Source organism: Chiloscyllium plagiosum, unplaced genomic scaffold (genome assembly GCF_037043375.1).
Source record: "Chiloscyllium plagiosum isolate Xiang-an unplaced genomic scaffold, Cpla_swu_hap1 HiC_scaffold_18, whole genome shotgun sequence".
Lineage (NCBI taxonomy): Eukaryota > Metazoa > Chordata > Chondrichthyes > Orectolobiformes > Hemiscylliidae > Chiloscyllium > Chiloscyllium plagiosum.
The window spans coordinates 80,722,291-80,737,093 of record NW_028270156.1 but is presented as its reverse complement, the minus strand read 5'-3'; the positions used below and the strand labels follow the sequence as shown (position 1 = coordinate 80,737,093).

At 45.8% G+C, this 14,803-nt stretch overlaps 1 protein-coding gene across 2 annotated transcripts in view; it reads left to right on the top strand.

The window, feature by feature from the left end:
* Positions 1 to 1,069: 1,069 nt before the first annotated feature.
* Positions 1,070 to 14,803, top strand: part of pex16 (peroxisomal biogenesis factor 16) — a 49,203-nt gene continuing 35,469 nt past the window's right edge. For both annotated transcript variants that reach the window (XM_043706328.2, XM_043706330.2), the window contains exons 1-2: positions 1,070 to 1,201; positions 13,313 to 13,348. In XM_043706328.2, coding sequence (XP_043562263.2) covers positions 1,087 to 1,201; positions 13,313 to 13,348 — 151 coding nt within the window. In that variant the 5' untranslated portion in view covers positions 1,070 to 1,086. The remainder of the gene's footprint in view (positions 1,202 to 13,312; positions 13,349 to 14,803) is intronic.

Genomic DNA, 14,803 nt, shown 5'->3' with positions numbered 1-14,803 from the left:
GGGATGGGGTTACAGCATAGATCAGTGCCTCACACTGAAGGGGGATGGGGGTTACAGTGGAGGTCAATGCCTCTCCACTGGGTCACTGGAGGGGGATGGGGTTACAGTGGAGGTCAGTGCCTCGTCACTGGGTCACTGGAGGGGGATGGGGGTTACAGTGTAGGTCAGTGCCTCGTCACTGGGTCACTGGAGGGGGATGGGGTTACAGTGGAGGTCAGTGCCTCGTCACTGGAGGGGGATGGGGGTTACAGTGTAGGTCAGTGCCTCGTCACTGGGTCACTGGAGGGGGATGGGGTTACAGTGGAGGTCAGTGCCTCGTCACTGGAGGGGGATGGGGGTTACAGTGTAGGTCAGTGCCTCGTCACTGGGTCACTGGAGGGGGATGGGGGTTACAGTGTAGGTCAGTGCCTCGTCACTGGGTCACTGGAGGGGGATGGGGGTTACAGTGTAGGTCAGTGCCTCGTCACTGGGTCACTGGAGGGGGATGGGGTTACAGTGTAGGTATGTGCCTCGTCACTGGGTCACTGGAGGGGGATGGGGGTTACAGTGTAGGTCAGTGCCTCGTCACTGGGTCACTGGAGGGGGATGGGGTTACAGTGTAGGTATGTGCCTCGTCACTGGGTCACTGGAGGGGGATGGGGGTTACAGTGTAGGTCAATGCCTCGTCACTGGGTCACTGGAGGGGGATGGGGTTACAGTGTAGGTATGTGCCTCGCCATTGGAGGGGGATAGGGGTTACAGTGGAGGTCAATGCCTCGTCACTAGAGGGGTTGTGGGTTACAGTGGAGGGCAGTGCCTTGCCACTGGGTCACTAGAGGGGGATGGGGGCTACAGTGGAGGTCAGTGCCTCGTTACTGGAGGGGGATGGGGGTTACAGTGTAGGTCACTGGGGGGCTGGGGGTGACAGTGGAGGTCAGTGCCGCGTCACTGGGTCACTGGAGGTCACACACTGGATGCCGACTAAAGGACGACCGGCGCGCTGCCGGCGGAGGCGCATGCGCGTTGTTGGGACCGGAGTGCCCCCCCCCGGAAGCGGAAGTGTCCCGCGGGGGGCGGGGGACGGTTACGGTTAGGGTCGAGGCTGTCATGGCGGACGCGACGAGGCGGTTGGTGCTGCGGTACCGAGATTACGTCACAAGGAACCCAGGGGCGGCCGCGCAGCTCGAGGGCTCGGTGCGGAGTGTGTCCTACATCATTGCGGGTCAGAAATACCCTTCACTTCATACACCCTCCCCTCCCCCATGGCCGACCATCAGTGTCACCTCATATCCGCCCGCCGCCCAATATCACTTCCGGTCAAAACATGTGCCCCTTCCATACACCCTTCATATACTCACTACCCCCGAGGGCTGTATTGCTGAGAGCTCCCGAGAATAATGTAATTCGCGAGTTCGAAGCTTGTTTTTTTAAAAAAAAAAATTAGGTTACAAATCGTGATTCGGAGATGCCGGTGCTGGGCTGGTGTGTAACAAAGTTTAAAAAAAATAATCTCACACAACACCAGGTTATAGTCCAACAGGTTTACAATCTTACTGTCCACAATCACCTGACGAGGGGGACCCGAAGGGGCAACTTTTCTATATAGAGGGTGGTACGTGTGTGGGAGGATGTGGTGGAGGCTGGTACAATTGCAGCATTTAAAAGGCACCTGGATGGGTATATGAACAGGAAGGGTTTGGAGGGATATGGGCCGGGTGCTGGCAGGTGGGACTAGATTGGGTTGGGATATCTGGTCGGCATGGACGGGTTGGACCGAAGGGTCTGTTTCCGTGCTGTACATCTCTGTGACTCTATAACCTGGTGTTTTGTGATTTTCAACGTTAACAATCGGGGATGTGATTTTAGTCTGCAGATGTTGATTTTTGCTGTTAATTATTTTATTGACACGGCTACGCAGGTTCATGATTTCGTGGATAACGAGGATTTGCAATATCCCCCATAATATCTTCTTATACTCTTTTGGTTGCTAGTTAGCTTCATGTGGATTATTTCCTGACGAAGGGCTTTTGCCCAAAATGTTGATTCTCCTGCACCTCGGTTGCTGCCTGACCTGCTATGCTTTTCCAGCACTACACTCTTGATTTGTGTGGAGTATGTCATCATGGGCCAGACATGCCCCTCATATACATCCTGTTATGTCCCCCTCCCCTTTTTGCTCTGTGCCTCTCCATATCTGCTCTGCACTTGGTCTGGAGAGCTACATGTTAAGTGTGGCTTATATAATATTGGATCAGAAAGATTCTCCAGCTTGTCATGCCATCCCATTTCCCCCGCGTTAGTCAAAGCAAATCTCTCCAATACATAATATGGCTCTACCTCTTTCATCTTTATACAGGGCCCTGGAGGGAGAGAGAACGATCGCGCACGTGCACAGAGACACGAGTTCTCGGTCTTTTCTCTTGAACAGCAGTTTCTTAATGAATTATATAGTCATTTTACAGGGAGGATCATCCAGATAAGGCAACATACGTATTGATTAGAACATAGAACAATACAGCACAGAACAGGCCCTTCGGCCCACGATGATGTGCCGAACATTTGTCCTAGTTTAAGCACCTATCCATGTACCTATCCAATTGCCACTTAAAGGTCACCAATGATTCTGACTCTGCCACTCCCACAGGCAGCGCATTCCATGCCCCCACCACTCTCTGGGTAAAGAACCCACCCCTGACATCTCCCCTATACCTTCCACCCTTCACCTTAAATTTATGTCCCCTTGTAACACTCTGTTGTACCCGGGGAAAAAGTCTCTGACTGTCTACTCTATCTATTCCCCTGATCATCTTATAAATCTCTATCAAGTCACCCCTCATCCTTCGCCTTTCCAATTAGAAAAGGCCTAGCATTCTCAACCTATCCTCGTACGACCTATTCTCCATTCCAGGCAACATCCTGGTAAATCTCCTCTGCACCCTCTCCAAAGCTTCCACATCTTTCCTAAAGTGAGGCGACCAGAACTGCACACAGTACTCCAAATGTGGCCTTACCAAGGTCCTGTACAGCTGCAACATCACCTCACGACTCTTGAATTCAATCCCTCTGCTAATACACCATAGGCCTTCTTACAAGCTCTTTCCACCTGAGTGGCAACTTTCAAAGAGCTATGAACATAGACCCCAAGATCCCTCTGCTCCTCCACCTTACTAAGAACCCTACCGTTAACCCTGTATTCCGCATTCTTATTTGTCCTTCCAAAATGGACAACCTCACACTTGGCAGGGTTGAACTCCATCTGCCACTCCTCAGCCCAGCTCTGCATCATATCTAAGTCCCTTTGCAGCCGATAACAGCCCTCCTCACTATCATCTCCACCAATCTTCGTATCATCTGCAAATTTACTGACCCACCCTTTGACTCCCTCATCCAAGTCATTAATAAAAATTACAAACAGCAGAGGACCCAGAACTGATCCCTGCGGAACTCCACTTGTAACTGGGCTCCAGGCTGAATATTTACCATCTACCACCACTCTCTGACTTCGACCAGTTAGCCAGTTCTCTATCCAACTGGCCAAATTTCCCTCTATCCCATGCCTCCTGACTTTCCGCATAAGCCTACCATGGGGAACCTTATCAAATGCCTTACTAAAATCCATGTACACTACCTACCCCTCACAAATCCGTGCTGGCTGTCCCTAATCAAGCAGTGGCTTTCCAGATACTATAAATCCTATCCCTCAGTACCCTTTCCATTACTTTGCCTACCACCGAAGTAAGACTAACTGGCCTGTAATTCCCGGGGTTATCCCTATTCCCTTTTTTGAACAGGGGCACAACATTCGCCACTCTCCAGTCCCCTGGTACCACCCCTGTTGACAGCAAAGACGAAAAGATCATTGCCAACGGCTCTGTAATTTCCTCTCTTGCTTCCCACATAATCCTAGGATATATCCCGTCAGGCCCGGGGACTTGTCTATCCTCAAGTTTTTCAAAATGCCCAACACATCTTCCTTCCTAACAAGTATCTCCTCTAGCTTACCAGTCTGTTTCGTACTCTTCTCTTCAACAATACGGTCCCTCTCATTTGTAAATACTGAAGAAAAGTACTCATTCAAGACCTCTCCTATCTCTTCCGACTCAATACACAGTCTCCCACTACTGTCCTTGATCGGACCTACCCTCGTTCTCGTCATTCTCATGTTTCTCACATACGGATAAAAGGCCTTGGGGTTATCCTTGATCCTACCCGCCAAAGATTTTTCATGCCCTCTCTTAGCTCTCCTAATCTCTTTCTTCAGCTCCCTCCTGGCTATCCTGTATCCCTCCAACGCTCTGTCTGAACCTTGTTTCCTCAACCTTATGTAAGCCTCCTTCTTCCTCTTTACAAGACATTCAACCTCCCTCGTCAACCAAGGTTCCCTCACACGACCCATCTCTTTCCTGCCTGACAGGTACATACATATCAAGGACACGTCGTATCTGTTCCTTGAAAAAGTTCCACATTTCAACGACATCCTTCCCTGACATCCTATGCTCCCAACTTATGCTCCTCAGATCCTGTCTTGCAGCATCGTATTTACCCTTCCCCCGATTGTAAAACCTACCCTGTTGCATGCACCTATCTCTCTCCATAACCAAGGTGAAAGTCACAGAATTGTGGTCACCGTTACCAAAATGCTCACCCACTAACAAGCCCATCACTTGTCCTGGTTCGTTACCAAGTACCAAATCCAATATGGCCTCCCCTCTGGTCGGACAATCTACATACTGAGTTAGAAAAGTTTCCTGGACACTCTGCACAAACACCGCCCCGTCCAATCTACTTGATCTAAAGAGCTTCCAATCAATATTTGGGAAGTTGAAATCGCCCATGACTTACTACCCTGTGGCTTCTGCACCTTTCCAAAATCTGTTTCCCAAGCTGTTTCTCTACATCTCTGCTGCTATTGGGGGGCCTATAGTAAACACCCAACAAGGTGACTGCTCATTTCTTATTGGGTGTCACAGTAAAGATTAAGCCCTCTGCTGTTACACAATGAATGTTCATTACTTTAACTGGCTTCACACAATGAATAATTTTCAGCTTGTTAAACTGACCTTACATACTGAATGCTTCCAATATTGTTAAATGGCTCTACATATGAATGCTTTTCCACCTTGCTGACCCATTACCCTTGCGTCCCGCACCCCATTGTTAACTGCAAGATCTTATCTGATCTTAGTCATGCTGGGTTGAACCTCTTGTTTCACAAAACTCAAAACTCAACTCTTTCCCTGCGTACATTCTCAGTCAAAAACCCTCCCAAATGAGACATGATCTCAATAGTTCAGTGAGAGGGGGAGGAATTGTTCCCCCTTACTCTGCCTGTGATCTCCTATCTTACAGCAGAGTAGGTGAGTGGGGCTATGTTTAGGTGTTCTCTCCCAAAACTGCTTCAGATACTCTCCTCCCTTTATTAGCTCCGCTACTAATGACCTTGATATACTCTGAAAAACTTTTAAAATGCAACATACTCTTTAGAAATTTCTGTCTTTCGCCCTCTTCTGGAAGGACTGTACCATCACAGTTGTAGAATTTTACATTACACAGGGAGGTCATTCAACCCGTTTTGTCTTCACCAGCTCCCGTAAGAGCTACTCTGCTAAATCTGTTCTCCAGCTGTATCTCTGTAGCTATCTTAATTCATCACTTTCAAAGATATATCCCTTTTGAAACCACCTCCACTACTCACCCAGACAATGCATTCCAAATCCTAACCATTCTCTGAATAAAAACTCTCATTCTGGTATCATTCTTGTAAATCTCCCTTTCAGTCTAGCCAGGGTTCCAGAACTGATCACAACACTCCAAATGTGATTTGACCAATGATTTGTAAGTGTATAACATCAAACAAAGGACAATACAGCACAGGAACAGGCCCTTTGGCCCTCCGAGCCTGTGCTGACACATTTTGCTCTTCCGTTCTAAAACTGTCTTCACTTACAGGATCTATATCCCTCTATTCCCTTCCTATTCACATAATCATTTAGGTGCCTTTTGAATGCTGTTATTGCGTCTGCTGTCCATCTCTTCCTCTAGCAGCACATTCCAGGCACTCACCACCCTTTGTGTCAAAGATGTGCCTCGCATTTTTAAACTCCCCCTGCACCTTGAATCTGTGACCCATTCACCCTGGGAAAAAGCCTCTTACTTTCCACTCTATCCATGCCTTTCACAATCTTCTAAACTTCTTCAGGTCACCCCCTCAACATCCTGAAGTCGAGTGAAAACAAACCCAGTCTATCCAACCTTTCTTCATAGCTAAAATCCCCCATACCACGCAACATCCTGGTAAACCTTTTCTGTACCCTGCCCAAACATCCACATCCTTCTGCCAGTGTGGTGGCCAGAACAGTAAGTAATATTGGAAGTATGGGATAATTAAAATTCTATAAAGCTGCAGCAAAATTTATCTTAGGCGAAAGTGAGGACTGCAGATGCTGGAGACCAGAGTCAAGAATAGAATGGCGCTGGAAAAGCGCAGCAAACCTGGCAGCATCCGAGGAGCAGGAAGGGCTCCTGCCCGAAACATTGATTTTCCTACTTCTCGGATGCTGCCTGGCTTGCTGTGCTTTTCCAGCGCCATTCTAATCTTGTCTATCCTTATACTCAATGCCCCTTCTAATGAAGGCAAGCACGTCATAGGCCTTTTTTCACTACATTTTCTCTACTGCACATTCAGATCTCTCTGTATATCAATACTCCTAAAGTCTCTGCCACTCACTGTATAATTTCCAGCTGTACTTGACCTTCCAAAATGCATCACCTCACATTTGTCCAGATTAAACTCTACCTGCCACCAACTGATCTATATCCTGCTATATCCTCTGACAATTCTCCTCACTATCCACAACTCCATCAATCTTTGTATCGTCGGCAAACGTACAAATTTGACCAGCCATGTTTTCCTCCAAATCATTTATGTAGACCACAGACAGCAGAGGTCCCAGCACTGATCTCTGTGGAACACCACTAGTTGCTGCCCTGCATTCCAAAAAGCATCCTTCCATTGCTGCCCTGTATCTTCTATGACTAAGCTAGTTCTGTATCCATTTTGCCAGCTCACCCCTGAGACCATGTGACTTCACCTTTGTACCAGTCTGCTATGAAGGACCTTGTCAGAGGCTTTACTGAAGTCAATGTAGACAGCATAAACGACTTTTACCTCATCAATCATTGTCACATCCTTAAAAAACTCGATCAATTTAGTGAAGTGTGACCTCCCCGTACAAAGCCATTCTGTCTATTTTAAGTCCATATAGATCTTGTCCCTGAGAATCTTTTCCAATAATTTCCCGATCACCAATGTGAGGATCACTGGCCTATAATCATTTCCTTGCTTTTATACTCAGTGCCTCTATTTATGAACCCTTCTTAACAACTGGTTCAACTTGTCTGGCCACCCTCAGGGAATTATGCATGTGAACCCCAAGGTCCCTCGGCTCCTGTACTCTCTTCAAGGTTGTCCCATTGAGCTTGTATTGTTTCTCCATGTTTCTTCTACCAAAATGCATTACAGTACATTTGAAATTTATCTACAAGGTTTCTGCCCATTTGTCCAACTTGTCAGTGTCTCTCTGAAGTCACTCAACGTCATCCTCATAATTTACTATTCTCCCTAGCTTAGGAACATCTGCAAATTTAGAGGTTTTGCCCCAACACCTATCTCTAAATCATTTATGTAAATCAGAAAAACCAAGGGTAACAACAACGTTTCCTGGGGAACGCCACTTTCAACTTGTTCCCAATCTGAGAAATATCCATCTATACCTACCCTCAATTTCCAGTCCTTTAGCCAACTTCGAATCCGTGCTTCCAAGGACTCATCAATATCAAAAATTCCTAATTAGCCCCATAGCAAATGCTTTCTGCAAGTCCAAATAGCCAACATCCAGAGCACCATCCTCATCCATTGCTTGTGTCATCTTGTTAAAAAACTCAGTTTGTCAGACATGACCTGCCCTTGACAAAGCCATGTCGACTGTTTAGTATTAACTTATTTTTCTCTAAGTGTATGTTTATCTTATCCCATATTATGGCCTCCATCAGTTTTCTCACTGTTGAGACTGACATCAAGCTTTCAAATTTGTACTTTCTTGGGTTACCCTTTGACCCTTTCTTTAACAGCAGTGTCACATTTGCAGTCCTTCCTGTCCCCTGAAAATAATAATGTTCAGAGAGGCCCAGAAAATTTCTGAGGGGCTCTGCGATTTGTTTCCTTACCTCTCTCAGCAAGTCAGGAGCAGCACAGTGGCTCCTTTGGTTAGCCCTGCTGCCTCAGTGCACTAGGGATTCGATTCCAGCCTTGGGTGACTGTCTGTACACATTGGCACATGCTCACTGTGTCTGCGTGGGTGTCTTCCCACAATCCAATGATGTGCAGGTTAGGTGGATTGGCCATGCTAAATTGCCCATAGTATCTAGGGACATGCAGGCTAGGTGGATTAGTCATGGGAAATGCAGGGTTATAAGGCTTTGGGAGGAGGGGGTGGTGTTGGTCTATGTGGGACACTCTTCAGAGGGTCAGTGTGGAATCAATGGGCCACATGGCCTGCTTCCACACTGGAGAGATTCTATGATCTAGGATGCTTCCCATTTTGACCTGGTGAGTTTTCTACTTGGAGTGCTGCCAGTCTTTTTAGCACCTCTTCTATCACTGTACTACTCAGTTGCTCAACACCCATGTTTTCAACTAGGCCCTTGACAATATTTGGGTAAGACAGAAGTAAGATATTAATTTTATGCCTCTGCTATACCCTTTGTTTCAGCGAGAAGCTTGTCCTGTTTGTTCCTTTTGGGCCGCACTCTATCCTTCACTAACCTTTTAGGATTAATATGTTTGAAGAGTCGCCTTTGAATCCGTGGGATTTGCTTAAGTCCAGACATTCGGGAAGATCAAAATGCATTTCCCCTACCTCTGCAACTGCCTTTTTAAAAATGTAAAATAAAGGCTGGGAATGCATCACTTTTAAGTTAATTATTTCTTCCCAGCGTATTTTCTTCATATGATTTAACTTTCACATTCTTATTTGACCCTGCATTTCCACAAGTTATGAGAGAGGTTTGACACCTCAGCCATTTCCTCTTTCACTGCTTACAAAATGGATATGGAACTGGTCAGGTGATAGGAAATGGAAAGGAATGGTGAATGGATATTTCTCAGGCTGGAAGAAGGTTTGTCGTGGAGTTCCCCAAATGAATGGATTGCATTGTGTGGAAAGGCTAAGTGGGTTAGGCCTGTATCTTATTGAGTTTAGAGTAAGTCAGAGGTGAGGGGACTTGACTGGGTGGATATGGAAAGGATTCTTTCCTCTTGTGGGAGAATCTAGAGCTAGAGCGAGAGGTCATAGTTAAAAAATAACGGGTAGCCCATTTGACACAGATGAGGAAAACATTGCTGAGGGTTGAGCATCTTTGGAAAAAGGTAGTTGATACAGAATCTTTAATTATGGCAGGGGTAGTTTTGATTACCAATAGGAGGGAAGATTATCAGGGATATACAGGATTGTAGGATTGAGGTTAAAATCAGATCAGTCAAGATCTTATTGAATGGCAGAGCAGGCTCGAGGGTCGAGTGGCCTCCTCTTGCTCCTTGGTCTGTTCATATGTCATGAAATATGGAAGAATTATAAACTGAGAGGAAGACAGTATAGAACTTTAAAAAGACATTGACAAGTTGATGAAGTGAGTGTATAGATGGGACATGAATTTCAGTGCAGAGAAGTGTGAGGTAATGTCTTTGGGTAGAAAGAACATGGAGAGACAGGATAAACTCAAAGGTACAATACTAAAGGAACTGCAAGAGCTCAGCAAGCTGGGTGTGTGTCTCTTTAGTAATTGAAGGACAGGAACGTTGAGACCGTGGTTAATAAAGCATACAGTATCCTGGGTTTTATTAATGGGGCAGAGAGTGCAAGGAAATAAATAGAGAAGACGATTCCTATTGGTGGGAAGGTTGGAGAACCTGAAGGTGGAAGGTGACTAACAAAAGAAGCAATGACGACATGAGGGAAAACAATAGCTAATAGGGAAGGCAAATGGAATGTTGGCCTTTATGTCAAAGGGAATGGAGATTTAAAATGGAGAGGTCTTGCTAAAATTGTACAAGGTATGAGTCAAACTTGAGTGGAATACTGTGAACAGGCTTGGTTCCTTTAAGGAAATATATGATAGTATTGGAGGCAGTCCAGAGAAGGTTCACTCAGCTGATACCAGGTTTGGAATGACTTTCTTATGAGGAGCGTTGGGTAGGTTGGGCTTGGACTCAGTGAAGTTTGGAAGGGTGAGAGGAGACCTTAATGAAACAAACTCTGAAAGGGGTTCAACAGGATAGATGTGGAGATGTTGTTTCTCCTTGTGTAGAGTAGGTGTAGTATCACAGAGCATAATCCCAAAGTAAGTGGTCTCTCATGTAAGGCTAGAGATGAGGCGGAATATTTTTGAGTGTCATGATTCTGGTATTCTTCACCTGAAGAGGACTGTAGAGGTTGGGTCCTTACCTATATTCAAGGCTGAGATGCACCATTTCTGATCCGTCAGGAAATCGAGGGTTATGAAGTAAAGCAGGAAAGTGGAGTTGAGGATTGTAAGATGGACCATGACAGGTGGAGCAGACGCAAGGGGCTGAATGACTTTCTTCTGCTGCAACGTCTTGGGTAGCTAAGGAAAAATTAAGCCCACTCAGGGACAAATGAGGAAAGTTATGCGTGGAGCTGGAGGATGTGGGTGAGGAGAAGGACATGCAGGATGGTGAGTATCAAGAGGAGTACGTTGCTGTTCTCGGGCATGTCGTTATATTAAAGGAGGTAGTGTTGGGTGTTTTAAAAAGCATTGAGGTAGACAAGTCCCCAGGATCTGAGGGGTTCTATCCCAGAATGCTGAGGGTGGCAGGTGAGGAAATTGCTTAGCTCCTTATATCCTCTTTATTTAAAGAAGAGGTCCTAGAGGACTGGAGAATTGTTCCTTTGTTTGGGAAGAGCAACAGGGATAATTCGAGAAACTACAGGCCAGTGAATCTTGTGTCAGTGTTGGGGAAATTACTGGAGAAGTTTCTTGGGGATAGGAATTTCTCACATTTGGAAAAAATATGGACTTATTTAGCAATAAGCGGCATGGCTTTGTGCAGGAAAGGTGGTGTCTCCCGAGCACGTAGCACGCATGCCTTCATCAGTCGGGGCATAGAGTATAAAAGTGGCAAGTCACGTTGCAGCTGTGTAGAACTTTCGTTAGACCACATTTAAAATATTGCTTACAATTCTGATTGCCATACTATAAGAAGAATGTGGAGGCTTTGGAGAGTGTACAGAAATGGTTTATCAGGATGTTGCCTGGTATGGAGGGTAATAGCTATGAGGAGTGATTGAACAAACTTGGTTTGCTTTCACCTCAATGTCAAAGCATGAGGAACCCTCGAAGATTGCTCCAAGGCAAAAGCAAGGATGTACTTCTATGGCTCTCTGAGGCTCTGGTCAGACCACAGTTGGAGAATTATGCACAGTTTTGGGCCTCGTATCTCCAGAAGGATGTACTGTCCCTGGCCTGTGTTCAGAGGTTCACGAGAATGGTCCCAGGAATGAAAAGCTTAACACATGAGGAACGTTTGAGGACTCTGGGTTTATACTCGATGGAGTTTAGAAGGATGAGGAGGCATCTAATCGAAACTTACAGAATACTGAATGGTCTGGACAAGGTAGATGTTGGGAAGATGTTTCCATTGGTAGGAGAGACTAGGATCCGAGGGCACAGCCTTAGAGTAAAGGGAAGACCTTTTAGAACAGAGATAAGGAGAAACGTCATTGGCCAGTGAGTGGGGAATCTGTGGAATTCATTGCCACAAAAGGCCGTGGAGGCCAGGTCATTGAGTATATTTAAGACAGTGATAGATATGTTCATGCGGATCAAGAGGGTACAGGGAGAAAGCGAGAGAATGGGGTCGAGAAATTTATCAGCAATGTTGAATGGTGGAGCAGACCCGATAGGCTGAATGGCCTAATTTCTGCTCCTATGTCTTATGGTCTTGTGGTCTTATAACCTGTTAGAAGTTTGCAAAATGATAAGAACCATGGACGGAATGGGTAGCAGAGTCTTTTTTTTCCCCAGGGTAAAAATGTCAATTGCTAAGATAAGGTAAAAGGGGGTAAGTTTAATGGAGGTATGAGAGGCAAGTTTATTATACAATGAGTGATAAATGCCTGGAACGTGCAGCCAGAGATGGTGGTGAAGGCAGCGAATACAATAGCAACATTTAAGAGGCATTTTGACAGACATATGAATAGGCAGGGGATAGAGGAATACACACTGCATAGTGGCAAAAGGCTTTTACTTCAGCAAAGCATTATGCCTTGGCGCAGTCTTAGTGGGCCAAAGGGCCTGTTCCCTGATTCCTGATGAAGGGTTTTTACCCGAAATGTTGATTCTCCTGCTCCTCAGATGCTGCCTGACCTGCTGTGCTTTTCCAGCACCACACTGTCTCGACCCTGCTGTACTGTTCGTTGTCTTACGGTTCTTCACACAGTGAGTGGTTAAGATCTACAATGCACTGCCTGAGATTGTAGTGGAGGCGGGTCTAAATGAACCATTCAAATGGGAATTAGAAGGTTATCTGAAAAGGAAGAATGAGCAATGTTACACAGAGAAGACAGGAGAATGACACCATGCAGAATGACCACCTTCTTGCACAGGGGCAGCATATATATCATGAGCCAGATGGCCTCTTGCACTGTAACCAGTCTCTGATTATTAGCTCTCATTGTTCTGCCTGTAAGGGACTTGGCAAACCTTTTCCTTTCTCCTTGCCTGCTTCTCTCAACTCTTGAAAACTGCTTTGTCTTTTGCGGCAGTTTGTCGGTCTGGTTCTTTATCTATTTGAAACCTTCTATTCTTTTGACAACATTGTAAATTCCTTTTAACTCTTTAGTCACTGTTGGGCTATTTTAGTTGCAGAATTTTCTGGAAGTGAATTAATATTTGTTGAGAATTACACATTTTTAAAAATGTTTACTATTGATTATCCACCAGCATTTTGACTGAATCTCCCCAGCATTTTTCAGCCAGCAACCCCTCTGAACCTCGCAAACTGACTTTGTTTCAGCTTCAGACCTATTTTCAAACTTTGCAACATCACTTTTAAACATAATGTGACATTGTGTCAGATTCCAATCACCTTTTCTTAAATGTTCCTTTTCAGTGCACAATTCTGCATTTCAATTCCCTGCTCTCCCTTGTCGTGAATCTTGATCTGACCTTGGCAGGGAGTCTGGGAGACAGGAAACATCGCTGAGTTCGGTCACTGGCAGGATTAAAGTGACAGAGTCTCTCCTTTCTTTTACAGGGCGGTTTGCAGATTCTCATGAACTCTCTGAGCTTGGTATGTATAAAGAAGTGGAACCGGGAGTGGGTGTAAGGGAGTGCAATATTTACAGTAGCATTGAGAAGTTTAATTACAATCCGTAGAAATATCACAGCTGAACTATACCTATACTGACGACAGTCTGCTAGTCACAGACAGAAGGAGTATACAGGCATAAAATGCAGAAACAAAATGTGAAATTGCGCTGTTACTAGACCTGAAATGGTAACTCTGCTTTCTCTCCACAGATGCTGCCAGAATGCTGAGTTTTTCATGCAATTTCTGATGTTGTTTCTGATTTCCAGCATCCATAGTCCTTTGTTTTTATTGTTAAGTATAAAATGCAGTTGCTGATCACAGACAGGAGGAGTGTACAGGTATTGAGAGCAGTCTGTTGCTCACAGGTGGAAAGCGTGTAAAGGTTTTGAACGCAGTCTGCTGATCACAGGCAGAAGGAGTCTACAGATATTGAGTGCAAAGTCTAGATTAGAGGGGTGCTGGAAAAGCCTGAAGGGCTTTTGCCCAAAACGTCTATTTTCCTGCTTCTCGGATGCTGCCTGACCTGCTATGCTTTTCCAGCACCACTGTAATCTAGACCTACAGATTACAGATTATTTACAGTGTGGAAACAGGCCCTTCGGTCCAACAAGTCCCCACCAACCCGCCGAAGCGCAACCCACCCAGACCCATTCTCCTACATTTACCCCTTACCTAACACTACGGGCAATTTAGCTCGGCCAATTCACCTAACCTGCACACTTTTGGATTGTGGGAGGAAACCGGAGCACCCGGAGGAAACCCACGCAGACATGGGGAGAATGTACAAACTCCACACAGAGAGTCGCCTGAGGCGGGAATTGAACCCACTGTGAGGCAGCAGTGCTAACCACCGTGCTGCCCACTCTGATTCCAGCATCAGCAGTCCTCAATTTTGCCAGATATTGAGTGCAGTCTGCTGATCACAGGCAGACAATGAACAGCTGCTGAGGACAGTATGCTGATCATAGACAGACAAGGTGTACACGTACTGAGTAGAGTTTGTTGAACACAGACAAGCAGGCTATACAGATACTGAGGACAGTTTGCTTAACACGCAAGTTGTATGAGGGAACTAAGGACGTTCTGCTGACAACAAGCAGACATGGTGTCCCTAAACTGTGAATGGTCTGCTAAATTCAGCTAGGTGGAGTGTCTCTGCATTGAGGACAGTCTGCGGATCACTATGGACAAGGCCTATAGGTAGTTAGTGCAGTCTGCTGATCACAGACAGGCTGGGTGCATAGGTACTGAGGACAGTCTGCTGATCACAGCTATACAGCTTGTCTCTTTATTGAGGACAGTATGCTGATCACATACAGATGAGGTGCCCAGGTATTGAGAACATTCTGCTGATCACAGAGCCAGGTGCCTGTGATTGGGGATTAACTTCTGACAATTCCTGATCCCTGCTGAACATACCCTTGGTTTCTTGGA